Source organism: Haemorhous mexicanus, chromosome 2, assembly GCF_027477595.1.
Source record: "Haemorhous mexicanus isolate bHaeMex1 chromosome 2, bHaeMex1.pri, whole genome shotgun sequence".
NCBI classification, from domain to species: Eukaryota; Metazoa; Chordata; class Aves; order Passeriformes; family Fringillidae; genus Haemorhous; species Haemorhous mexicanus.
In genome coordinates this window covers 55,755,011-55,781,675 of record NC_082342.1, presented here as the reverse complement: position 1 = coordinate 55,781,675, position 26,665 = coordinate 55,755,011, and the positions used below count along the sequence as shown (strand labels likewise).

General features: G+C 39.1%; 3 protein-coding genes across 19 annotated transcripts in view; 2 read left to right on the top strand and 1 right to left on the bottom strand.

Annotated features, from left to right (window-relative positions):
* The window catches only part of SUPT20H (SPT20 homolog, SAGA complex component), a 29,849-nt gene extending 19,828 nt beyond the window's left edge, over nt 1-10,021 (top strand). For 7 of the 15 annotated variants that reach the window (XM_059838886.1, XM_059838885.1, XM_059838881.1 and 4 more), the window contains 6 exons: nt 644-956; nt 1,962-2,116; nt 4,392-4,447; nt 5,725-5,838; nt 7,957-8,062; nt 9,561-10,021. In XM_059838886.1, the coding sequence (XP_059694869.1) occupies nt 644-956; nt 1,962-2,116; nt 4,392-4,447; nt 5,725-5,838; nt 7,957-8,062; nt 9,561-9,658 (842 nt within the window). In that variant the 3' untranslated portion in view covers nt 9,659-10,021. The remainder of the gene's footprint in view (nt 1-643; nt 957-1,961; nt 2,117-4,391; nt 4,448-5,724; nt 5,839-7,956; nt 8,063-9,560) is intronic. The other 8 variants (XM_059838892.1, XM_059838882.1, XM_059838893.1 and 5 more) reach the window with 5 other exon arrangements.
* On the bottom strand, nt 10,020-19,438 carry EXOSC8 (exosome component 8). Of its 2 annotated transcripts, XM_059838897.1 has the most exons (11): nt 19,321-19,436; nt 17,675-17,711; nt 16,605-16,668; nt 15,983-16,056; nt 15,373-15,418; nt 14,280-14,385; nt 14,151-14,196; nt 13,789-13,885; nt 12,705-12,825; nt 10,639-10,745; nt 10,020-10,232 (listed from the first exon to the last, which is right to left on the bottom strand). In XM_059838897.1, exons 1-11 carry the CDS (start codon nt 19,335-19,337, stop codon nt 10,117-10,119), a joined length of 831 nt encoding a protein of 276 aa, XP_059694880.1. In that variant the 5' UTR covers nt 19,338-19,436; the 3' UTR covers nt 10,020-10,116. The 2 variants fall into 2 exon arrangements, with proteins under 2 accessions (XP_059694880.1, XP_059694881.1); XM_059838898.1 differs by lacking the exon at nt 10,639-10,745 and having other exon boundaries at nt 19,321-19,438.
* ALG5 (ALG5 dolichyl-phosphate beta-glucosyltransferase) overlaps nt 18,871-26,665 on the top strand; it is a 21,043-nt gene continuing 13,248 nt past the window's right edge. The window contains exons 1-6 of one of the 2 annotated variants that reach the window (XM_059838896.1): nt 18,871-19,014; nt 20,675-20,816; nt 21,663-21,709; nt 22,401-22,469; nt 23,684-23,776; nt 25,290-25,403. In XM_059838896.1, the coding sequence (XP_059694879.1) occupies nt 20,708-20,816; nt 21,663-21,709; nt 22,401-22,469; nt 23,684-23,776; nt 25,290-25,403 (432 nt within the window). In that variant the 5' untranslated portion in view covers nt 18,871-19,014; nt 20,675-20,707. Of the gene's footprint in view, nt 19,015-19,493; nt 19,648-20,674; nt 20,817-21,662; nt 21,710-22,400; nt 22,470-23,683; nt 23,777-25,289; nt 25,404-26,665 lie in introns of those variants that run through there. The other variant, XM_059838895.1, reaches the window with a different exon arrangement.

Genomic DNA, 26,665 nt, shown 5'->3' with positions numbered 1-26,665 from the left:
GATAGACTTTGCCTACTGCATCCACAACAAATACAGCTGTATGTGTTACATTTAAGTAGAGAGAATTACACAGTAGCTTTTAAAGATGCAGTATTATCCTCTTCTATGGTTCTTAAATATTAGATAGTTGCTTTTTATTTGCTTGATACTTGGAAAATTGCAGTTTGACTATCTGATGAAATTTAGATCAGCCCCATGATCATTAAAATTGTACATGATCTTGCTGACTCTTGTTTTCCATGAGAAGTTTTTAACAAAACCTATTGTGCAGGCAATACATGGATACTATTTGTTTAACAGTTTAGGACAAACATTATTAAGTTAAACTGGTCACTAAGAAATTATTTTAAGTATTCCTGAATAGAATTATGACTTGATGTATTATAGATTATGGAAGCCTTAAAGGAAAATAGAAATTGGTGTATGCCACAAGGAATGAAGCATGGAGAATGGATTTTCTTTGTGATTATACTGCATCCTTAACAATGAGTGTGTGCTGCAACACTTGTCATGTAGAAATTAACACTTGCAGTCTAAAAAAACGGAAGAAATTGTCAATGCTAAGTAAGATTCCATTAACCTTATACAAAAAGGACTGGCCTTTTATAACAAACTAGCACTTTTTATTTTTCTCAATGAGCAGGGTCTGGAACTCCTAAACCATCTACTCCTACTCCAACCAACACCCCTTCATCGACCCCACACCCTCCTGATGCTCAGACCTCAACTCCTATTACCCTTTCTGCCACCCCTACTCCCCAAGATTCAGGCTTCACCCCTCAGCCCACTTTGTTAACCCCGTTTGCTCAGCAGCAAATGTCTCTGAGCCAGGCACTGCCTGTAATGACCATTCCTCTTTCCACCATGGTAACATCCATTACTACAGGAACAACCTCCACCCAGGTCATGGCAAACCCTGCAGGACTTAACTTCATCAATGTAGTGGGCTCTGTGTGGTAAGTCTTTTGTTATGATGGTTTCTTAATTTGCCATGGGGTTGGTTGGTGGGAGGGGGTGTGGTCCAGGACTGTCCACCATCCGTTAGGGTAAATATTTTTCAGGATCTGCAGCACGAAGAAAAGATCATTCCATTTGTAATTACAAAGTGAAGGACCAGTAGAAATTACTTGTATTTTTTAAATAGGAGTCACCTACTATTAGATTATTGAAAAGATCTATTAAGAAAGGCCTTTATTGCTTTCATCTTTGTGGAGTCATATAGGTTCATTTCTGAAAGCTTTATCTCAATTTCAGTGATTTCTGAGGTTTTGCTCAGTAAGTTTGAAAACTTTTTATTAATCAGAGGGGAGGTAGATCTCATATGCAGACCAATCTAAATGAAAAAGGGGAACAGATTTGTTTCTATCAATTTGAAAAAGCATTGAGGTGAAACACTCTTTGATCCTTAAAACTCATTTTGTGGTTTGAAGAAAATAATAAATGCTGTCAAGAATAGATAGTATGGTATAACATGAACTGTTTTTTAGACTAAGGAAAATTCTGCGATTACGATGGTCAGTGTAAGACACATAGTGTGCTTCAATGCAGGTATCAAACATTCAAATTACCCAGCTAAGGTGTTCAGCAGCTGGTCGCTGTTGATAAATTGGACTTTTTTTTTATAGGGGAAAAAGAAAATGCAAACCTGTTCCTTTTATGATAGTACAACCATTTTGAAGACTGTTGATCTTTTAGTATTTCTAGAATGAAAGGACCACTTGTGGTTTATTTTTAACAGTTGATATCAAAGAAGAAAAAAAACAGTATGTGCTCATAATATGAAATACATGTTATTCTCTAGGCAAAATGTTTTTTTTTAAGCTGCATTGATGCTTTATCCATAGTCCCATAATTTACAGCAAGTTACTGATTTACTTGCCATGAGACAGAGGGCAACAATTTAGTTATTCAGACTTACTTGTGCCACTTGGGTTTGATGTGTTGTCTTTCCTCTTCTACAGTGGAGCACAGTCATTGATGAGTGGTTCAAACCCTATGTTGGGGTGCAACACTGGTGCCATAGCCCCTGCAGGTATAAATCTGAGTGGCATTTTACCCCCAGGAGGTCTGGTACCAAGTGCGCTGCCCGCTGCAATGCAGTCTGCCTCCCAAGCAGGTCAGTGTGACTGAATGGAAAAGCCACCCTTCAGACAGGGACAGTGTGAAAACATTTTGTGAGGAAAATGGACTGAAGTGGCCTTTGTGTGAAGAGGTTGTGTATTTGATTGCTGGAGCTCAGGAACAACATACATGTTTTTGTATTCAAGGTGTAGGCTGTGTTGGAGATTGTTTTAAGCTGGGTTTTGGTGAGCTAGCCTGGAGATACATGGTCAAAACCTGGATTGTTTGTGCACTCAGTAAGAAGTTCGAGAGAAACTCTAAATTTAAATGAAATTTTGATAATGATGACTGCCAGAAAAAACAGCATGATTGAACTTAGAGGCCTCACTTTCTCAATGTGTGGGGCATTTTATTCTGACCCTGGTACTACTTTATTCTTGTATAACAATTAAGTAGTTCTTTATTGCCTTCAAATGCAACTATATAAATCTTAAAAGCACAATTTAAATTATCAGTTTATTTTTTCTGAACATATAATTAAAAAAGTCTAATGTATGGTTATAAAATGAGAACAGTAGAAGACTTCAAGATATCCATCCCTTATACTAAGAGTTAAATCTGTCTAAACCATACTGAACCAATGTTTAGCTAAACAGTATTTAAATATCTTTACTGAAGAAGATTCCAGTCTTCCTCAGTAGCTGCTTGGAGTGGCTCATTATCCATGCAAAATGTTTCCTTCTAATTATATTGCATCTCCTGAATTGCATTTTTTTTTTTTCCTCCTATATCCTTCAGATGTGAAAAATAGTTGTTCACTCTTTCTCTTTACCTTCTAAATATCAAACATGCTGTCATGTCCCACATTTGTCTTTTTCTGATAGATCGTATTTTTCAAACCTTTCATAATCCTGTCACTCTTTTCTAGACTGTCCAATTTGCTTACATCCTTCTTAAAATGTGATAACCAAAACGGGACACAAGCCTGAGCTTGGCTGATTTACCACTGTGGAGCACAGCAGAATAAATGCATCTCATCTCTTTCACAACATTCCTGTTAACATTTCCCCAAATGAGGTCTGCCTATTTTTTATCTGTATTTTTTGCAACAGCATTACCTTAACATAAGAATGGCTTTACTGGTTTAGGCCAAAAATCCATCCAGTTTATATTGTCTCTGACAGTTGCCATTAGAGGGTACTGAGGAGAGTGTTTGAGATGAGGCAAAAGTGTGAAATGAAACATCCCTCGTCTACAACTGTACCTCTTCTGGCAATCTACAGCTTTGAGACTTTCTCAGCTGAAGAATATCCCCATGGATCTTTGTGCTTAATATCCTGTGCTAGATTTCTGTTCTGTGGATTTATCCAATTGGTTTTTGAACCCATGTATATTTTCAGAATCTCTACAGCATCTTGTGACAGTGAATTTTATAAATGTAAACTGTGTGAAGAGGTTCTTTTCTTTTGTGTGCTCTGTAGTTTGTGATATGGATGATTTGGATATGTTTGTGACCTCCTGTAACTTCTCGTGTCCTTTCTTGCTGTATAGACACAAAGATAGTTACAATTTTGTACTTGGTCATTTGTCTTTTTTTAAATCAATGTTACTGAGTTTTGGACCATTTCTTCAGTTCATGAGGATTGCTTTTAGTCCACTTCAGTCCTTTCAAGCACTATCAACCTCTGCCAGCTAGGTGTCACAGATTTGTACATGCTGTGCTGTCATCCACACAACAGATGCAAGTTGTGAGCTGAGCTAGGTCTCTGCAAGACCTCCAGGGCTTCTCTTTGATAGCTGCTGTCTTACTGGAGCATTGCTCAAATTTGGGGTGGGATTGTTTTCTGTTAAAGATTGGTAAGAGTGTATTACTTCATTGGGCCCTTGGACTTTTCTGGATTTACTGTACAAACAGTAAACCTTTTAAAGGCAGAAGAAGAATCACTGAAAAATAACTGCTGTGGTGATCTCCACAATCACCTTTTCTGTAAATGCACAAACAGGTTGTAGGTCACAGGGGTATAATGTTATCTAGTGATACAGATTTCCTTCCATTTAGTCAGCTCTTGTGCACTTTGAATCTGAATAACTATGAACTGCATTATGGAAAATACAGCATTTTATTAAGTTTACACTTAATTTACATTTGCCAGTATTACACTTTTATTATACTTGTATTATTATACACTTAGTATTTACATTCAATTTACACTTTCCAGTTTTCCAACTTCCAGATGTTTAGAAATAGTCCCAGTGGAAAGGTGTACTGCAAAACACAAATAGAACTGAGTAAAGACTCACTACTAATAAAAAGATGTTTTCTTTAACAGGCAGCCCATTTGGTTTGAAAAATACATCAAATCTTCGGCCCTTAAATCTTCTACAGGTAATTGATATACTTGGACACAATAATAATGATAATTTCTTATCTTTCTGTAGAGACCTGCTTAGTGCTGCTTATTGCACTGCCCCACACAGATCTTCAGAGCCAGTTGGTCAGACCATTTACTTCAAATCTTACTTGCTTATTTAAAAGGCTTAGAATAAGAGAAAAGACATCTCCATAGACGTACCAGGTGGAAGTTATATTCCTAGCTCAGAAAAAAGCAGATAATTCTCAGTAACAATATAAAGATGCTGACATTTGAATTCAAAAGATTAATACTAAAATACAGTCTTTCAGGATTTGCCTAAGGTTTCACTGTAGATCACAGACTAAACTTATAATTATACTGTACAAAATAGTCTAGTAGAATCACTCAGAGGTTACACATAGAATGCCTAAAACCCAAGCTCAACATACACAGGTAGGTGCAGCGATAGGTTTAGAGGGTTTAGGAATGGAAGTTCATGTAAGATAGCGAGTTTAGAAGGTCTGTAAAAGCTTTATTTGCTCTAAGCATACAGACATATACAAACATGAGCAGATGTTTATTATGTCAGAGTTGCATTTAAAAGCAGAGCAGGGGTTGTTAGTGAAACTGGGCAGAGTTCCTGAACCTTGAAGTCAGCTGCCAGATGCAGGTGCAGAATTGCAGCTTCAGTGTTCCACATAGGTTGCACCATGCTTCAAAAAATTACTACCAACTTTGCTACTTCCTCTTCCCACTCCTGTACACTCCAGAAACAAGGAAAAGGACAGGCACAGGAGGCAGTTATGCCAGAGTAGAGCTCTTCTGTAGAATTAAATGCTTGTATTTGAGTGATTCCATGTTGAAGGACATTCTTTCAAGCCAGCTCTGCCACTCATATAAACGAAGAACAATTTAGCTGAAATAAGTGCAATTAAAGCTGGGGTAAGGGAGAGGAATCAAGGCCGTTCACTATCTATTAAAATTCAGTGGAACATTCTAAAAGTGGAAATTATATACAGTGCTGTTGAAGACTGGCATTTATCTTTCCAGTATCAGTACAGTGCATTTTAATTAAAATAATTAAAATATATTTTCCTATGGAAATATATAAGTTCATGCAAATTTGTTTCCAGTGCATGAGCCTTTTTCAGAAACAGCAACAATTGTAAATTGATTGACTTTAAAGGCATTACAAAACAAAAATCAAGCCTCTGGAAAGTACGCCACTATCAATACTATGTTCACCCTAGAACAGTAGGAAACTCAGCAGTTTGATTGAATTATGCCTTTTGTTTTTAATCTTCAACAGCTTCCAGGTGGTTCACTTATTTTTAACCCACTCCAGCAGCAGCTGTCACAGTTTTCTTCACAGCAGCAATCTCAGCAGCCTACAACCTGTAGTCCTCAGCAGCAGGGAGAACAGGTGTGTGCTAACAGCCCTCAGTCTGGGGTGCATGGATGAAACAGTTTCTCCTATTCTCCCCATCTCCACAAGTAAATGAGCCATTACCCCATAGATCTGAAGGACAGGGGGAGGAAACTTCCTCCTAAACTTTCGCAAACAGCAGAGTGCAGTGGCTCTGTTGCTATGGCTGGAGCTGGGTTATACTTCTTTATTTATGTCCTGTATAGAAAAGCTGTAACTGCTGAGCATTGTCTAATTCTGTCATGGAGAGAGCCAGTCCCACTGTATGAGTGGTGTAAAATCAGCTTAGTGCTTTGTTTATCATAAATAACAGGTATATCAGATGAACAGAGAAAAAAATGCAGTCAGGATTACTACAGAGAAACAAAAACTTGTTACTGACACTGCTGTGAGTTGGCTTACAAACCTCACTGCTGTAGTTCAGCACAATTTTCTTTGCACCAAAGGAAATACAAGTTGTCTTTAAAGCTGTAATCTTAAGACATTTGCTCTGCTGCTCCCTGTAGTTAGTGTTAAAGTTGATAGACACCGATCTGTCCTCAAATGACAAATTTTGAGTGGTCAGTTGCACCTTAAAAATCCTAAGGTGCAACTACCAGGTTAGTATTAAAAATCCTAACCAACATTGATGCAGCAGTGTTAGAAAACTAGCTGTTCTGCTTTTGTGTCCTCAGACACAAAAGCTTTCTGCTTAACCAAATACTCTCTACTGGATACTCAAGTTTGTCATAATTTAACTTGTGATACTGTAGACTGTTCATAAATAAGATGCCTCTTTTTTTTTTTTTTTTTTTTTTTTTTTTTTTTTTTTTTTTTTTTTTTATGGTATATAGCCTCCTGTGCCACAGGCCTTGTTCTGGATTGTGGGAAGGTTTAATGGGAAACTTTCCAATTTGTTCACAGCATCTGAATCTCTGAATGTCAGTTAGGAGTTGAACTACTAAAAAAAAAAAAAATAATGTGACCTTGTACTGTTGGGTTTTATTTTCTAGATATTGAACATAAAGAGCATTTATAAAAAGGCTGACGTAAGCATAGTTCTTGTGGCAGGAAGTTCTGGAGAAAACCAATCTCTGCATTGGTTAAACTGCCCCAAGGAACTTCTCTCATACCTTGCATTATAGAGGAAGGGGCTGTTGGCTAAAATGAGATATTATGAACACTAAATTCCTTAGCTTTGATAAGGATAGGAATGTATGTGCTCACAGTGCTTAGTGAAAAAACTCAGGCCCAAAAACAGCAACAATTTTCTGTGCTACCAATGTAATATAAATATGCATTCTCTCTCATACTTAGGGATTTTCCCCACATGGTGGTTCTATGACTCTTACTCATCATGGAGGTGATGATGTCTCAACATGCAATCTTTTGGTCTGGTTTTCTTAGATCTTAGTAGCATTATAACGTAATGCTAAAGAAGTATTGCAACTCCTGGACTGAACCAGCTTTTTTCTGACTCATAAGCCATGCAGTTTTCTTCAATTGTGCATATAATGCTTTATTTCCCTGTGTTATAAATCAGTGCATAATTTAAGTTCTAAAAGAGGTCATAATTCAGCACCCTTTGACTTCAGGAGACACTAGGTCAGACTCCACTAATTCCTTTAAAGTGATTACTGTGAAAACTACTCTGTTCTGAAAATATGATTTTAAAGGCAGGGTCTGTGTTTTTATGAAATTAAGGTGTGTAGCACAATATGAACATGGGAATGTGTCAGCCTTTGCACACTTTGATTGATTTGGACCTTTGCACATTGATATCTCAGGGTCCCCTGAAGACTTAGGGGCTGGGAGTTGTACAGGAAATTGTCATAAGGTTACAAACATCAAATGTAGTCTCTGCTAGACTGTAGAGAAATTGACAACTACGTGGACTTCTGCTGAGTAACAGGAGCAATACCCTTTCTGCCAAAACAAAGCTGTTCTAGGGTATTCAGTATCTGTTTGTTCTACTGTTAGTGACTACACTATAGCCTGTATCTGGCACAGACTGGATGACGTAGCATTAAATGTTTTTAAATGGCACTTCAGAAGTTTGCCTTCACACTGGCTTTATTTGCTTATTCATTGATATGAAAGTTTGGTAATAAGGATCAAGCTTTTCATTTTTGCTAGGGGTCTGACCAAGGTCCATCCAATCAAGATCAGGCATTATCTGCCCAACAAGCTGCTGTAATTAACCTGACTGGAGTAGGGAATTTTATGCAACCTCAAGCCACAGGTATGTGCTTGCTGAGCCTCCTTTTGTAGCAAAGTGTTTATGTTGATAAATTCACACTGAAATGAAGTTTGGTCTTAAGGAAGTCTTACGTTAGATCAGAATGATTTACTGCTTATTATCAGGACATGAATTCTATGAGATATACTCAACTTCTAAAGCATGCACTTCTCTGCTTTGTTTGGCAGTTAAGTGCCATCAATTGATAGTATCACATGAAAACAAGTTACACTTAAGACAAAATGAAAATGCAGGGAACTTCATGCCAGACTTCATTAAGGAATGTTTCTTTAACTCTGTGCTTAACATCCAGTGTGAGAAACCTTTGTGTCTCCACAAGCACTTCATAATCTAATTATGTTCTAACTAACAGAGTATGTATATCATGTATACTTTATTCTGCACTGTTCCAAATCTGACTCTGAAACTAATTCTATTGATCCCCCTTTCCTGTTACACTGTATTCTTATGTCTTCCTCCCCTGACCAACTCAACCTGACCTCTTTGACCTGCCTGCTTTCCCCTTCTCCTTTCTTAGTGTTGTCTCAGCTTGGCTCTGCCGTGAACAGACCTGGGCAAAGCCTTCCTCAGCAGAGACTCCAGCTCTCTTCTGCCTTGCAACAGCAACAACAACAAGCCTTGCAGCAGCAGCAGCAACAGATACAAGTAATCCAGCAACTTCACTCTGACTGTGTTAAAAAAAAATTTAATTAAAAATACAATTCTTGGCTCCAAAATCAAAAATATTGCCCTCTTGGGCTCTCTTTTTAACTAATGCAGTTATGATCTTGCAAATTGAAGGAAAAAAAAAACCAACAAAACCAACATCTATTTGGCAAACCATCATTTGGCAAGACCTGAAATCTGTGGTTCTCTCAGCTTGGAGCACTGAATTTATTTTTATTCGTTTAAGCCCTCCACCTTCCTGATTTGCAAACATTCAAGGGGTGCTTGTGGCACATATCTAAATACTATACCAGCTGCCAATATATTTCAAAATGGCATGGATGTAAGCACCTGGAAGTTCAAATGTAGCACTGCTACAGTCAGTACATGAAAGCCAGAGCTCTGCAAAGCTCCTTTACCATTCAGATGCTTCATGAAAACATTTTAGCATTTTTTTTAGCACACAGTCTCATGTTTATAATATATACAGAAAATTAATACAATGCATACACTGAGAAGCTATCACATTAAAAAGGTACCGTATAACCCAAACACTCAGTGAAGTTGCTGAGTTACTGCAGTTACTGCAATGAAGAGAAAGGGCAAAGAAATAAAGCTGTGCACATTCACATGTAAAATGTTAGCTTGTGCCCTCAGCAGGCTTCTGTGCCACTGGTGCTGCTTGACTGTACCCACTGCCCCAGTACATGGTGTGTTCCTTTTGTCAACCTGGTGCTTCCTTATTTTTTCTTTCTCTCCCCCTTTTCATTCTTCCTGATGTGAAAGCTTTATAGTCACCACTAACAAGCTTTTTCTCCCTTCTCCTCCATGGCAGCAGTTGCGATTCTTGCAGCATCAAATGGCTATGGCAGCGGCAGCAGCACAAGCAGCTCACCTGCATCATCAACATTCAGGCAGCCACTCAAAAAGTAAAAGGAAAAGAGGCACACCAGCCCCTCCAAAATCATGAGACTTGCCTCCCACCACAAATAAATTGACTGGAAGGGGATTTTTTTTTTTCAGATTGTTAAGGAAAAGGCTTAAAATAAAATTAGTGTTTTATATTACTGGAGGGAAAATGAATTTTTGACATTATACTAAAAGAAATGAACTGATTTTGGAAGCCAACCTTACAGAACTTAGAAATTTCATCTATAAAGCAGCTAGGATCTGGTTTCCTCTAGTCACTTAATTTTTTAACAGAATGTTTTATCTTGTATTTTTTACCAGTCAACAACATTGTACATAGAATGAGGGTGAAAAACATTTTAGAAAAAAATAAACTTTGTAAATGTAGTATTGGTATTTGTTTATTTAGTACAAAAGGTTTGTGAACACTGTAACAAATACAATTTTTACAAATCCATTTTTGAAAAGAGCTCTCTTTTTGTTCACTTTGGTGTTATACTTTTTATTACTTTGTCTATGAGCTTCTTTACTTCTTTGTGTCTTGTAATTGCTCTGGTGATACAGTCCTGAAGCTTGGCTCCTGTAAGAGGACTTCCACCTAAACATTGAAGGGAAAAATTTGATTTTCTACTTATACTTCAGTTATGTGTATCTAACTGTGATTTCCAAATGTGAGTATTAACACAGTGTCATTACCAGCACCTTTCACTGGGGAGCATACAGCTTTCCCAGCCCTAGCTTCAGGCAAAGATAATGGAAACAAACAAGAGTTGTAACAGGAGACATGCCTAGAATTCGTCCTCTCCCATGACTGCGTCTTGAACTTTAGTCATGCCACCCACCGTCTTAAGACTCCTTTCAAGAGCAGGTAATTTAATGACTATTCAAGCAGACGCTGTTACCATAAAGCACCTGCATCTCACAAAGCAAAGTAGGTACAGAATATTTTCTTGACCTAACATAATCATCTCCCATTGGCTTCTTTGTAGTAAATTTAGAAGTACCTGGTTTATGGACAGAACACAGTCTGCCTTCTTCATCAGTTACAATGGTTACTGTTCCAGTTGCTAAATCTTCTTCTTCAGCAGTTGGATCAACAATGAGTAACGTGCTTGTGAAAGAATTGCATGCAGATATGTTGGTATACATTGCTCCATTAATGTTATTGCAAAATACAATTTTTACTGTAGTCTTACAAAATACTTGTAGATGGATTTTGTGCTCAAGCTATCTGTTTTCCTACCAAAATGCACCAATTTAAAAAGAAAAAAAGAAAACCAAAAAATGTGGGAGATTCCACATAATCATGTGTTTGTGACTCCGGAAAATAGGCATATAAGTGGTTTCATAAATTTGTGACAGCCATGTATTGCAGGAAAATGCCACTGAATTGCCATTTGCAGTATGTAATATGAAAGACTGCAGTTGTTATTTTGTAGTTACACTGAAGACTAGCTTTGGTTTTAGGTGTAGGCTGCACTAATTTCTTCCAGCTACCTTAAAGCAAAACTGATTTCCACTGGTAAGTTCACCAAAGTGGTTCTCAATTTGTTGTCAGTGAACTCTAACATCACTCAGACTGGGAATAGTTCAAAAGCAGATTCATTGGGTTGCTTAAGACAGCTTATTCTGGCTGTCATAACTGTCACATGAGCAGTTCAGTGCATGGTTGTTGTACAGGTTGCTGCCACAGGAGCAGCCCTGCAGCAGTGCTCCTCAGCCATGGCCACGCTAACCAGCAACCTACCACTTCCATTTATTCAAGGAGGCCTTTTATGCAGAAAAAAAATGCCTCTGGAAGCCAGAGTATGTAAAGGACTTTATTGAAAGGGCTATTAACCAGAATTTAAAAAAAAACAAAAAAAACTATGCAAACCACACAACACAGGCAGCCACCCCCTCAGTACTTAGTTTTAGGAGCTAAAAGGAGACTTCAGTAACTTGTTTGATGCAACAGCTAGTTTCAGTGAAGGAAACAAAGCCCAGCAGTCACTCATGGAAAGCATTCTTCCCCAGGTCTATGTGTAAGTATGTGTGATTTGTGTGTAAATAATACCTTACTGACAGATGCCTGCCTAGTATGTTACTCAAACACTTAGTGTACATCAAACTTCAGACCCAGCAGAAGTGGTATTAAAGCAATTAACAGAGGCATTCTGAAGTACCAATAATGTCCTGCTCTGATGCATTTTGATAATCACTTGGTCAACAACTGAGATTGTTGCTCTCCCCACACCATTTGTTATTTGGATGAAAGGTCCTTGCTATTAATTTCTGTGAATACACATTAATGTGCCATAACCCCCCTAGATCTCCAAACAGACCTAAATCTTGAATAACACAGTGAGCACTATCCAGTCACTTTCTACTTTGCAAATGGATGTCACCAGAAATGACTGCATTTCTTATAAATAGCAGCAAAGCACATTCTTAACATTCTTAACCTAAGGAAGACCCAGTAGACAATTTCAGATGAGGAGTCAAGTTATCAGATGTGATTACTTTGAATTCTCATAATCTGATTCTCTTCCTACATGAACAATGACTTAAGCATGCTGGTTACACTTCACCTTGGGTAATTAAGTTTTCAGTTATCCAGGGGTTCTGTTGTTCTAACTGGACTGTTACTTCCTACTTCCTTTGTTGACTACATCCTTGGAATAAGCTGTTCAAAAACTACCATCTTTTCTATCGGTTACTTACACAGGCTTCTAAAACATTAATTGCACTGGTAACGTTTTCATCTTAAAGATACTTAAAAAGCCTAAAACAGTACCCATCCCTGTACTTTTAAGCTTATCTTTTAGGTTGGGAACCACTACTGCTTTAAGCCACAGAAGAAGCTACAGAGTACAGACTGCACTTTGTTATGTGCACTCCTTACATCGCAGAACCAGAGGCCCCTTCAATGAGAGAGGCTGTGGATTTAAGATGGGTGGAGCAGCATTGCCTGAGGCTCCACTCTCATCCCTGGCAGATAAGCACAAACATCACCAGTGGTATCCTCTGTCTTTCATTTGTTTTACAGACACTGTTGTTTCCATAAAGTACAAAACAGTTTGGAACTTACTCATCAAATACAGCAAATGATGTGGCAACCGGATGCTTTCTGATAATCAAAGGATTCTTCTGTTTTAAATTAACTTCTGATAAACCAGTTTCTTCGTTTATTGTAACCAATGGCAATTGCACTGAAGAGATGAAAAAATTACAGTGGTCTAATATTAAACATGCTGGGTTTAGCAGGCCTAGAGATGTTGACAACTACTGAAATATTTAAGCTGTTCTCTTAACCCACTGAAAATCAATGAGAATAGCTTTTCCTACATTAATCGTACTCTCTACAAAAAAAAACCAAAAAAAAAAAACAACTTGAATTCAAGGAAAGCATTTAGCTTAGAATGACCTGTTCAAGGAAGTGTTTGATTTTTATATTCAGGGTAACAGAAGCTTTTCTCTTTACACAGAAATATTTTCTACTTCCAAAATGCCACACAATTAAAATACTTTAGACTCTAGTACTTTGGATTCTAATACTTTAGAATATTTACCCAAAGTATTTTTCCCCAAGTCTACTGGACATATAAAAACTAGGAATGTAGTCTCATGTCATGAATTGAATACATCTGTAGAAACAGTGCAACCTGACCTTCAGCTAACTTTTGCTGTGACAACCCATACATTGCTGGTGACAAGGAGGAGAAGAGCAAAGTAGCCACACACCTGCAGTCAGGCCACACATTTTTTTACAAACGGTTATTCATTAAGGAAAGGAATATTCTCTACTTGTGTAAGCAAAGCCTCCAACAGCTCATTCTGTCTACACAAAATACATTATCAAAGTAATACCCTGATGTAGATGTTAAACTCTTTAATGGCCAGTGCTGAAAGACTCATGTATCTGACACCAAAGAACACGTGGCAGAATAGCAGTTAGTCCTTTAAGAAAGCAATAATAAGTCTACAAAAGAGATCCTGTTTTTCAGGTGTTACACAGCTGTGGCATCCCACCACCATTTCCACCTTGAATATGCATTCAAATTACAGGAAACAAACAGTCCCATTAACTAGTTACCCACTTATCAGGGTTCAAAACAAATGCATTTCTCCAAGCAACAATAATCAGAATGTCTCTTGTTCTAAGGAAGACTTACCATTTTTTAATGCTGCCAACAAAGCAAAGACACTGGCATCCAGAAGGTTTCCATCATAGTCCAGACATATGATATCACAGTATAACACCCACGCAAGCTATCAAAAAAGGTTTGCACATGTGAGATATTCCATCAGCTAAGTAAATGGTGCAATATATTAGAAAATTCTGGCCATACTAAATACAGATACTTATTTCTATCATTTGAATTTTGCACTTAGGATGTAAACTAAGCTATGAGGACTGAAAAGCAAAAACAACACTAAAACCCCCTATAACCTCAAATACCTCCTGTATCTGTACTTGTGTAGAGGTCCTGTGATCTTGTTACTACCTTCCTCTTCATTATGAGATACAACTTACCTTACCATTGGCAATACACAGATCTTCTTTCACTATCATCTGTGAACTAAAATGAAATGAGAGTAAGCAAGGCAATAGAAAACTCTTGCAGAGTTGCTTGTATTTGAACAGCACTAAGATGGTTCTTACTTTTCAATCACATCTGCAATGAACTGGCTCGCTGCTTGAGCTTCTTCACCAGGTGGTCCAGAGCGAAACCTCTCGGCACAGAGGGATGGCAGCTCCACATTTGGAACTAGGTAGCAAGAATCATTAGTCATAAACCAAAGAAAGCAGGCAATGGTTAATCAAAAATAAAAAACAGATGCTATTAATACTATTTTATTTACTTCAAATGAAAGGCTAGACCAAGAATTTTTCAATCAAGCCTTCCTAATTCTCCCCTGAAAAATAAAGTTATGCATGAGCTTGTATTAAAGAACTTTTAGTACTCCCTGTACTCAGAAACTATATGTTCCATGGAAAAGCACATACTCCTAGCTACCACTCTCTGTTTATAATCCTTCTCTATCATGACCCACACAAATACCTCTTTAAGTGTTAAGCACTTTTCAGCAGATCAAGAAACAGCAGCATTTCCATCCCACTGCCTGACTTTACTGGTATGCTGTCTGCTTTCCATCAACCATTAAAACCTGAGGCTTTAGACTGGAAGCAAAAACATGCATAAACATTCATGAAAAAAACCTAAGCATAGTCAAGCTTACTGAAAACAACATACTTGGGAGATGCCTTAGAAAAAGGGGATTTTGTCTCTCGATTCCACAGAATTATTTTATTTCCAAAGAAAACTCCAAACAGGAGTGAGGAGGTACCACCGGGACTTACAGTTCCCTGAGAAATATACAGTTTTTATTTCACTGTTTTTAACAGTTACATTTTTTGCCTACTGAGACTTTGAAACAGAAGTTAACATGCCTTTGCACAACCATGCATGCCACTATCTTTTATAGAGTACCTTCTCCCTCTTAATATACACAAGGATGCAGGTTTCCTTCCATGCCCAGCCTGGAAACAGCAACAAAAAGGTAGCTGTATATGGAAAACTCACAAGCAAAGCAAAGGGAATACTAGATGCCTAGATGTCAATTTTGAAATTAATTTGAAGAGCTGTAATAAAATTTCATCCAAATTAATTATTTTAAAAAATCTACAGAACACAATTTCTACAACCTTTTAGCTGAAGTAATACAAAACCTAAGATGCATACTGAAACACTTACCAATATATCCCTTATTAGCAGAATCCACTGCAGGTGCAGCAAGTTCCTGGAGAAATAGAGAAGATAAAAATAAAGAATTTTGTACAATATTTTTCAGCTGTTCTATATACAAATGGTTGTCTTCTTCCCAGTTATGATTACAATGAGATTTACAAAAGTCATATTTAATCAGTCCTTGTCTGTACATTTCCTACAGAAGAACTCAGTACAGTGATGAACAGTCATTCGTCTTGTAGGTCATGGCAGGCCAGCAGAAGAGTTGAGGCTACAACGTACTCAATAGTCCAGCCAGCTCATTCCCACTACACTTACTGATCCATTTTCAGGAACTTTTTAATTACAGAGCTTTTATCTACAAATAACAGGGACTTCACTTTTGTACACATCTTTCCCCGTACACAGTGGGCATCACAAAAGTACATGTTCTCAGACTATACAAGTAGGATTATACAATTACATTATATATTAACTTTCAGGTCTGGAAGTAACTCAGGTGAAAGACTGTAATTGCATCTGACTGGCACATTATTGTAACTTCAAGGGCGATCAATTCTAAACACAAATGCACGAAGTCAGCTAACAGATAAATAAAGATAAAAACCAACCATACCGCTTTTACTCCACAAATCACCGTGGTATTTCCTAACTTCACCAGGGCAGAACCATCTGCAGTTGTAATTGAACCTGAATAGAAAAAGTACTGTTCAAAAAAATCTATTTTCCCTCCAAAGGGCACTAAATAACATCCAACCTTCATGGAGTGTTTACCTTCCAACATTTTATACTAAACACAGCCTAAGCAAAGTCTTGAATCCAGAGTGGGACAAAATCTCTGTATTAAACAGTCAATCAGACAGAACGGTTGAGGTTCTCCAGCCTCCATGCTTAGGCCCCCCTGCATGGCAGCAGAACCCTCTGGCATATCAGCCACTCCCAGTTCAGTGTCATCTGCAAACTTGTGAGGGCATCTAAATTGTGCTGCACATACAGGAGCAGAACAGACTAATTACACTGTGCTCGTTAGCCCAGGAACAGGACTGGAAACAATGCTCAAGGATACCACTATACCATTCATCCTCTTTCATGCTTATTGTAACTGTAAAGAAAAATCCTTCCTCTTCCTGGTTTCCAAATACAAGAACCAAGAAAAGCAATTAGCAAGTCATTCAGGTCACCACTATAACCTGATATTAATAATACCTCCCCCATTATTTTTCCACATAAGCACTTGCCTATGTTGACAGTGGTTGTCCGAAATTCACCCAACTCTCTTCCATCAGGCCGACAGTTCTCCTTCTAAAGAAAAATTACAAACTTCAAATTAGAAAACATACTTTATCAAATAACACAGAACTTCATAAAAAATATGAGTTTTTCATATCAAAAATGCTAGGGAAAACTCAAGACTCTAGCTGCCTTTTCATCAACTGATATGTAGTTTGTGGTTGTAAAAGAAAACTCCTGATTTTTAAAATTAATTTAAATTTATTTAGACAATAAAACAATAGACTGATTGTCTCAAGGGTAGGTACTACAGGAGACTAGATTCAGAACATCACCCAAGAATGAACACGCACTGGTAAATTTAAAAAGAGAGTTTCTACCTGCCTGCATTGCTTAGTGGAGCTCTTAAAATTAGAGTGAACTTAAGAAAACAAAAGAAAAACCCTGCACTGAAAGAAAACATAGCATTCAAATACCATCAGTCAGAAGCTGTACAACATAACCCTTATGTTAGAAACTGAAACAATATTCCATCATTTTAGATCTGAATTGTTACTCACCAAACTTTCCAGCTTTTCAAAAGCAAGCACTTTTGGTTCAATTATGAGAACCAAAATTTGCAATAATACTGGACCCATTTCTAAGTCAATACAACTTCAGTAATAGCTGAACTAATTTAAGGTAACAAAAGTCAGTGTTCTTCCTCTGCAGTTACAGTGTGCATGGTTAGCAGCAATAGTCTCTATTACTAATTTTTGCAGCATCTAAAAGACTGGTTTGACATAATTTTGTACTAGGCAAAAACCTGCGTCTTGGTCAAATTTAACCTGAACTCCTTTCAAGACCAACAGAAGCATTTACCCATCAAGATGAACAGTATCAACACCACAGATGGAAAGAAAAGCATGTTCTGAAGAGCACAAATGTTTTTCACCTGCTCAGACAGTTTTTTGGGTTTTTTTTTTCAGTTTCCATTTCCATAGCTTCAGATTTCCATACAGACAAGTTAGAAGAGCAGAAGAAAGCAAGAAAAAATTCACTGCAAGGAACTTATACAGGCATCTTATGTTTCACTCACCAAAAACCTCCTGTAATATTCCAACGGTTCCACAGTTCTAGAACAAATAGAAAGAGAAGTTCAAATGCAAGCTCCTGAGTAGGCAAGACACAGGGAAAAAAAAAAAAAAAAGAAAAAAGAAAAAAAATATGGGAATCAAGATGCCTGACAAATGGCAAATGTGCTTCACAATACAGTTATAGAACAATGAGGAAATTTTAAACTAAACAAAAAAAAAAAGATGTTTTTCTAAGTACAGTTCCAAAATACTCCTTCCATACAAGGAACCTGCCTGCACATACACTGAACAAAAACTGCTAGCTTTTGCCTTTTAAGGAATGCAAAATGGAAAATTTTACTACATTGTGTGAAATATCTGTTAGTTCAAGGACTGCATTCAGATGCAGAAATTTGTCTAAAAATTTTTAATTATTCAGTTTTTCTTAGAGTCTTTGAGAAAATGTAGAACTACAAAATATGCTTCATGCAGCGCTTCAGATGAGAAATAATTGATGCTTAATTAATTAATCATACACTAGTAACAGTGCCTGTGTATTAGTATTTTAAACAGGGATCATTAAGGTAAAAAAACCACTTTCATAAAAAGCGTTGCAAATATTTAAACAAAGCATTCACGGTTTTGTTAAAATAGCTTCTGGGACAGGGGTGGAAAAAAGATAAATGGAATAGGCAAGTTTTTCAAACGCAAACTAACACACAGAGGCATCACCAACATAACGGCCAACATGAATTGGCTCCTGTTGGCTCTACATATGTTGGTCCTGTACCACTGGATTATAAACAGGTCTGTTGTCTTCCAGTTCATGTAACAGCATTTGCAAAACCTTGTTTGAAGCTTTTAAGCCATACAATAGAATCAAGGATGCTGGGACAGCCTACCCAGAGAAGCTGTGGATGCCCCGTGCCTGGAAATGTTCAAGGCCAGGCTGGATGGGGCTTTGAGCAACCTGGTCCGGCAAAAGGTGTCCCTGCCCACAGCACAGGGATTGGAACTGGATGATCTGGGAAAATCCCCTCTGATCCAAACCATTTTACTATTCTAAAACGAGTAGTTATAAACGGGAATTCACTGAATTCCCTACAGTTTTAACTTCCTTATAATTCGACTAGCTGTGTAGGATGGAGAGTAGGAAAACGTTTGTCACCTAGATGATTGGCCACCGGAACTGGAACTTCCCCAGGGCAGAGGTCACAGCACCAAAACTGCCCGAGTCCAAGAACTACTTGGATAACGCTCTCAGGCACATGGTGACTCCTGGGGATGTCCTGCACGGGGCCAGGAGCTGGACTCGCTGATCTCTAAGGATCCACCTCGGTTTACTCTGCAATTCTGATACCAGGTAGCTCCGGGCCTCACTGAGCTCCGCTTTTTGCCGGGCGTTTTCCTGGCTGGCCAAACCCCGCTCGCTCAGTCTTTCCCGCACGCGTCGGGGGCTCCACAGCCCCGCAGCCCCGACCCCATCCCGCCCACACGCGCCGAGCCCGCTCCGTGGGGCGTGCGCCGCCGCAGCGGTGACCGAATAAAGCCCTCGAGGGTCCCCGAGCGGCCACGGCGGTGACCGGATAAAGGCCGGGGCCCTGGGAGACGCGGGCGGGACCCACAGCGCGGCTCCGGCGGGACTGCGCTCCCCGGGCCCAGCACTTACTTGAACGCCGCCGCCATGGCGGTGCCGTCTCCGCCCCGGATGTGGCGCCCCCTGGCGGCCCGCCCTCCCGGCAGCCTCCGCGAGCTGACCGGCGGTAGCGGCGGCCATAGGGGCGGCGGCGCTGCCGGGCCGCGACCGCCGGGGGGCGCTGGCGGCTCCCAGCGGCACTCGGCGGGCGGCGCGGCCGCTTCCGCGTCGCTGTCGCGGCGCGCTGGGGCCCCGCGGCTGCCGCGGGCGATGGCGCTGCCGCCGCTCCCGTCCCTGCCCCTGTCCCTGCCCGCAGCCGCGCTGGCGCTAGCGGCCCTCGCCGCCTTCCTCCTCGTCCTGGTGAGAGCCGCGCACGGCGGGCCCCGGGGGGCTCCGTGGCGGGGGCGGTGGGCGAGGCTGCCCTGTGCCCACCCCCCGGTGCAGGGCAGGGACCCTGCCGGGGGTCTCGGCCTGCCCGGGGGTCCCACGGTCCCGCCGCGCCCCGCAGGGGGTAGGGCCGGCCCGGGCTGGGCGGCAGAAGCCGGCAGGGCTGCGCTTGTGCCGGGGGTTGTGCGGGAAGCATGTTTCGGCAAGGCATGGGGTGCCTTGCCTGGCAAAGGGCACCAAGACGGAGCATTTCAGCCTTACAGTATGTCTTGGGAAATGTCCTGGTAACGCCTTCGCGTTAACCATTTGGGAAGTGGCTGTGTTTCTGCCTGTCTGAAATGCCCTGCGAGATTAAGAAGATCGACCCCCTGGAAAGCGAAATTCTGCTGCCTATCCACAGTGCCACGTATGCATCCTGCCCAGGGAGGTGGCGGAGGCACCGTCCCTGGAAGTGTTTAAGGAAAGATTGGACGTGGCACTCAGTGCAGTGGTCTAATTGATACGGTGGTATTGGGGCATCGGTGATCTCAGAGGTCTTTTTCAACCTAAGTGATTCTGTGTGTGATGTCACCAAGTAAAGGTGCTCCAAAACCCAAGTTCTACTGCTTTTTTTTAGCCATGCATAAAGCAATCAGAGTCTTTTGCAAGCACATATGGCTGGCCGGTTGTGAGCCTTGCCATTGATTTCAGTGGCTTGGTGGGGGATCAGAGGTGGCACCTGCTTATGTGCTCAAGATTACTGGGGAAGTAGCTTGGACCATGAGTTTGGAGGCACCTGAATGCTTTGTAGTTAAAAACAGCAGCAAGCCAATGATGCTGACAGTGGTCAGAGTGGGAGTAACCAAACAGTGTGAGAGTGTTTTGGTCCTGTGTGAAATTCCATAACTGTTACCCACCTTATTACTGAAATATACTTGGTTGCCCCTGGTAGCACATTTAACAGCTAGGTAATCTTCTAACAGAATGCCCGACAACGTTTTTCATTTCTTCTTCATCACAGATTTGTGTAATCGCTCATGTAACTGCCAAAACAATGCCACACGAAGATGCTGAGTGCAGGAAAGGATCTGCACCAAATTTACGTGATCCTGCTACAAGAGAGCTCTCTGTCGTCGTGCCTTCATACAATGAGGAAAACCGGTGTAAGATTTTTCTAGTTTTGGGAAAAAGAAGAAAGTCTGTCAGTTGTTACTGTAATAATGCATGGGTCAGTTGAGTTAGCAGTAGATTCTGACAGGCCAGATTATGTATCAGATTTTGGACACAGTTTCCAGAAAACAAGTCCAAGTACATTGGATTTCAAAATTAAGGCATAGTGTAACTTGATTTCTACTGCTAAAAATAGCATGGGGCACTTGTAAGAATCCTCTTAATTTTAATGAACCCCAGAAGAATGGCTGTTCATTGCCCCTGCAAATGCTGCAAGGCAAGAAGTAGTAAAATACTTTTTAAATTATTTGAGAGCTTCCCACTCTTTAAACAACAACAGCAGCTTCAGACAAGCACAAAAAGGGATGATCTCATGGGTTTGTGTTTGACTTGGCCATAGATAGGAGTACCTGGTATTGAGTGAAGGCTTTTAGATGTGATGGAAATAATCAAGCTCTTAAGCTGATGTGGCAGTACACAAACTGACAGCTTGCTTAAATAGATAAAGTCAGTGCTGGTTTACAGGGTCAGTCATAAAGGGTTTTTTTTTTCCTTTAATAATGTGTGGAGAATTACATACTTCAAAATGAAAAGTTGGCTCCTCAGAAAAAATGTTTTTATCCTGTCTTTTTACTACGTGTGTGATTTTCTTTAGTGTTCTTTCTGCGTTCAGAAAGGGCAGCACTTAGAGTTGCAGCTGCTAAGCTTGGTTACTGAAGGTAGTGTTGTATGAAAGAGTTGATTTGCTCAGCCTTGTTTTGTGGCTCTTTTCAGCTTGCTTGTGCAGGTGCTTTTGGTGTTACAAGCTACTAACATGACTTCCTCCACCTTTTCTCTAGTACCACTTATGATGGATGAAGCTTTGGATTATCTAGAAAAAAGACAGGTATTTTCTTTTTGCATTCAAAATTCATTGTTTTTCTGTGTATTATGCATTACAAGTCAGTGATCTAGTCCCTTTGTTATGTTAGTGTACATTAAAACGGTAGTACTTGGCCACTTAGAAATAATGCTTCTGTCTCTTATCAGTTATTTTTAGATCGAGTGCCAGAAAGGATTTTTAAATTAAGTAAAAATTTGTTATGCTACTGTAGGATGAAACAATCTTGAAATGCATGAAATCTGCCCAAGACAGAGCTAAGGATTAACCATGCATTTAACTTTCTAAACTAAGTCCTGGTTTGTTCCAGCAAGTTTCATAAGCATCTGTTCTTCATTAGGATTTGTTCTCTGGGGAAGAAGCTCATTGTGAAAGTTTGTGGATTTTTGTTTTGTTTGGGTTTTTTTTAAAAGTGATGTTTTTCTATGCTTCCATCTTCTACAGCTAAATTGATTTTTCAGTTCTAGATGGTAGCATGACAAGCCAGTGTAACGGTACCTGCATCAAATAGGCAAAATTCTGTAATTATGCCATCTTAACAAATTTACTACATCATATTAGTATCTGTTGACACCTGTGAATGACTGCTAGGAAGAAAAGAATAATGACATTTGAAAGACCTACTGCCTACTTAAGAAATTGTATGAAATTGAAGAAATTTAAATAAAATGCATTATTTCTGCTTTTATTTTTCAAGAAACAAGATCCTTCATTCACTTATGAAGTGATAGTGGTTAATGATGGTAGTAAAGATCAAACTGCAAAGGTAAGAATAAGTAATGTCTTTCCAAGCAATCAGAGGCATGAATTTTGTTTGGGTTTTTGTATATTTGTGGAATATACCAGTGGTTTATATTTATATTTTGGTCCTTGAAGCAGTTGACAGTTGAAGTTCACATTTCTGAATTACCACTGTGGTTGCACCATGGATGGTGCATATGCACATGAATACACATATAATTGTTTTGCAAATTCTAGTTTTCTTGATTGGCAACTGTGACAGGCATTTTTCTGCAGCTGAGGTTCTAAGAATTCTAATCAACTTCAAGAAATTTCACATGAAATACTCTACATGTGCGTAGTGATGATGTGAATATGAATTTGAGGAAGCTAAAAAGTCTTTTAAAATATCTTATTCATACTGTGATTGACAGAACAGCTGACACAGTTCTTTCCCACACCCTTTGTGGGATTGTTCATTTAAAAATCCATGTGCCAGTAGTAGTATTTTCAAAATAGTTCTGTTTTCTTCTGCTTTTGATGTATGTCACTGACAAGAAAGGCTAGCCAGCTTGTGGGGGTTTTTTCCTACCGCTTGGAAGATGTTTGAGGTAGACACTAAAATGCATATTGCTTTAAGGATTGCTGGTAAATATTTTTGACTGCTGTGCATTCTTTGTACCATCTCTTTCAACTGAGCATACAATGGCTGCAGGCCTCTGGACTTAAGAAGACTCAAGACAACCTGTAGAAGAAATTAGGAGAAAACTCAAGCTTTCTCTTCTCAACAACATGTACCAAATGTTCAGATCCTTGCAGTGTGAATGGGGTTTTAGATCAATATGAGTTTTTCTTCAAACTTCAAATAGCAGCAAGACAAGTGAGAAATAGGTGGCTGTCATAGAAAATTGTATTTCTTTTATGAACTATTGGTGTTAATAGAAAAGGTCTGTAATAGTATGATATAAATTAAATTAGGATTGAGTTTTTTAGAGGTGGGAGGATGGGGGTTGAGATTGCTTAGGGAAATATCCTGTTCTTATTGAACATTACTTTATTTCTTCAGTCTTTTTGTTTTGACTGTGACCTGTTTTTTATTTTCCTAAACAGACTCCAGCGAACACTGGCAATGTATTTGTGCCGACTGAAGTGGTTATAGCTCTGTGCTATTAATTTATTTTCTTTTGAAGGGTGAGCAAATGTACACTTCTCCCTTGGTTCCTGGTTTTGTTTTATGCTGGCTTTTTGTGTATCTGTCAGGTTGCAAAGGCGTACTGCAAGAAATATGGAAGTGACAAAGTGCGAGTGATATCTTTGGAAAAAAATCGAGGGAAAGGGGGAGCAGTCAGGACGGTAATTAATACTTTCATCTCCTTCTCTGTTTGAATTACCTGTGCCCAAATATGCAGAAGATAGAGCTGTGCTGATTGACATTTTGAATTCAATGCATTAAGAAAATTATTAGGAGAAAACTGAGTACAGATTCTATAAATTAAAGGAAAAATATTTTTCAAAAGAAATTTATTTTAGATCTTGGTAGCGGTGCTGTCTTTCCAGAAAGATCAATAACAAAGACTTTTTTATAATACGAGAATTCAAAGTGGAAAAAACTGCTTGAAGCTCATATTCATGTTAGTTCTACTTAGAAATATGCTTGTATTTGTAAAAGCCAACCAAAAAAATAACCCAAAATAGTTACAGATTAATGTTAAGCTTTCGTAGAGAAAATAGAGCCAAATTGGCAAACTTCACTCTCCAGGTCATGGCTGTGGTTTTTAACATGGCTGATAAATAAGAACTCATCCAGCACAGTTTATGTTTACTGAAGCCCACTGCTATCAATAGTCAAAACAGCACAATTCATGCTTTCTCATAGATATTATCATAAAATGAACACGTTCTGAATATGAAATAGCTGTTACACATTTAGAAGGAACATTTTATTCCTATGACGCATGACACCTTGCTTTTCTGAAAAGGATTGTATCATCTGTGGATTGTCAGTGATGTGTCCTTATCTGTATTTTCAGCTCTATCTTTAGTATCTCAATTTATTTTTTATGAAAAATTAATTACTGTCAGAAATGGAGAGAACATAATATTGGAACATATGGAACTGTTGTAAGAAATACAATTTTAAAGTTTTTCCAAGAGAAGGAGAACAATTTTCTGTGTGATACACTTTTACAATGCATGATGTAGAGTGGATGTGTGTACAGCTACTTCCTTGACAGGCATTTCCAGATGCACACATGCTTGGTTGCAACAGTACTTCTGTCACACCCACTGCTAATTGTTTTCCTGTCTGGACCCCTTAAAAAATTAAATATTTCTGACCAAGCATATGGCAAATTAAGCTGTGAAACCTATGCATCACAAGTGTTTTGCAGTGATACTGTGACTTGAGACTTAGTCTTAAATTAGTTTTGAGAAATAGCTCTTGAATTTTCATGAAATGGTGTTAGGAAAAACTCGCACTGCATCCTCCTTTCCACAGCGCACATGACAAAGAAAAGCCATCCACTGCAGTGGCCACTGCTAATCGCTGCTTCTTGGTGCTCCCCTCTAGAGCTGACTGTAGCAAGTTGTTGCCTTATAGATTTAGGCTTTCCTGAGAAGGATTGTTAGCCTTTCATGTTCAGTAATTGTCTGTCACTGTGGACCCTCAGAGTGTGAAGTCTCTAGATGTTATTACCATAGGTAAATTACTGTTAGTAGCAGAATATTAAGACTCACCTGCTGTGTGGAATCTGTGAGATATCACTATCTTGTTACTACATAGGTTTTTGGAGTGTCTTGCACCTTGCTTATGACAAATAATTGATTACAAAGGTGTTGATTTTTGTATTGATTGCTTTCATTGCAGGGTGTCTTTAGCTCTCGGGGGAAAACGATTCTTATGGCTGATGCAGATGGAGCTACAAAATTTGCAGATATTGAAAAAGTAGAAGAAGGTCTAAAGAATCTCCGGCCATGGCCAGTGAGTATAAATTCTCATGCTTTTACTGCAACACATGCATACTTTAATGCACAAGATAGACTTTTGTAGTTCTCTTCAATGTTTTGAGATCCAGTTGAAGATCTAGGTGTAAGTCTGAAAACCAAAGTGTAAGGTTAGAAGCCTCAAGAATGGGCTGTCAGAAGGAGTTTTCACCGAGTTCTTACCTCCTTTGCATCCATTGTGCCTACTCCAAGGCAGTACAGAATGTTCTATTTGCTGTTTATCCTTCCTGCAAATTGTTTGAAGTTGTTCTGTTCTGTATGAATACCATGTGATGCCTACTTAGTTTTCTTTGTGAACTGTTTTGTTTTTTCATTTTATCTGATGTCATCCTGTATACCTTTAAGGGTGCATCTTAATTCCACCCTCTTTTTTATAGGCTTTCTTTTCTCAGGGTCCTTAGTTTAATGACAGTATTTGGAAGAACTTTTGTTGTACACAAAACTTCAAGAACCTGTGGAACAAGAACACCTCCCTGCACAGTCATTCTCTTTTGGGAGCTTGACTTGAAAGAACTGAGGTTAATTTTCTGCTTAAATGCAGATGGGTGAGGTACTTGTAGCTGGTTTCCCTGAGTGCCAGAAGAGATGTGCAGCCTTACAGAGCTGCAGGGGATGTACCTGTGGAAGGGGTCACAGTGAGTGCAAGAGCCACAAGTGCAGGACCCAGCAGGCAGCCTGTGACCCTGACACTCTTCCCTATCAGGATGGCAGCAGCTGCTGGTTCTCCAGCACTGGCCTCAAATAGAGTAGATTTGAGAGATTTTATGTGGGAAGTAGTGTGAGAATAGTGTTAAACCTTTTGTTTTGATCATGTTGATTTAATTTGCGATTATTTTTTTGGTTGATATCGTGGCATTTTATTTGTTTGAAGATACATCATTGCAACAAGTGCTTTATTCTGTTATTGCTTCCATCATGCAATATTTAAGGAAAATGTACATTGTAACACTTAGTTCCTAGGAATGCTGCATGCTTATCTGTGCTGCTAACATTTGCCATATGCATAAAGTAAACAATTTAAAGCTAAACAAGACCTGAATAAATTGAGGCAATTTGCATGCACCTTATGCAAATTGTAATAAACTTTAGATTGACTCTTAATTGTAAAAGACTGATTTAGGGCCAAAACCTAGCAGTAGAAGAAGTGTGCCTACAGGAAGCAGAAGAGTGTACTGCTTTGAAGTTTTTTTTTTTATTTTATGGTTCTCAACACAAGATTCCATGAATTCAAATAATATT

What these genes read in the sequence shown, in the direction of transcription:
- EXOSC8 (XM_059838897.1), bottom strand. An exon ending in TGCTAATAAGGGATATATTG is followed by an intron (nt 14,386 to 15,372) that starts GTAAGTGTTTCA and finishes CTTGCTACCTAG; the next exon opens with TTCCAAATGTGGAGCTGCCA. An exon ending in TCATTTGCTGTATTTGATGA is followed by an intron (nt 10,746 to 12,704) that starts GTAAGTTCCAAA and finishes TTCTTTCACAAG; the next exon opens with CACGTTACTCATTGTTGATC.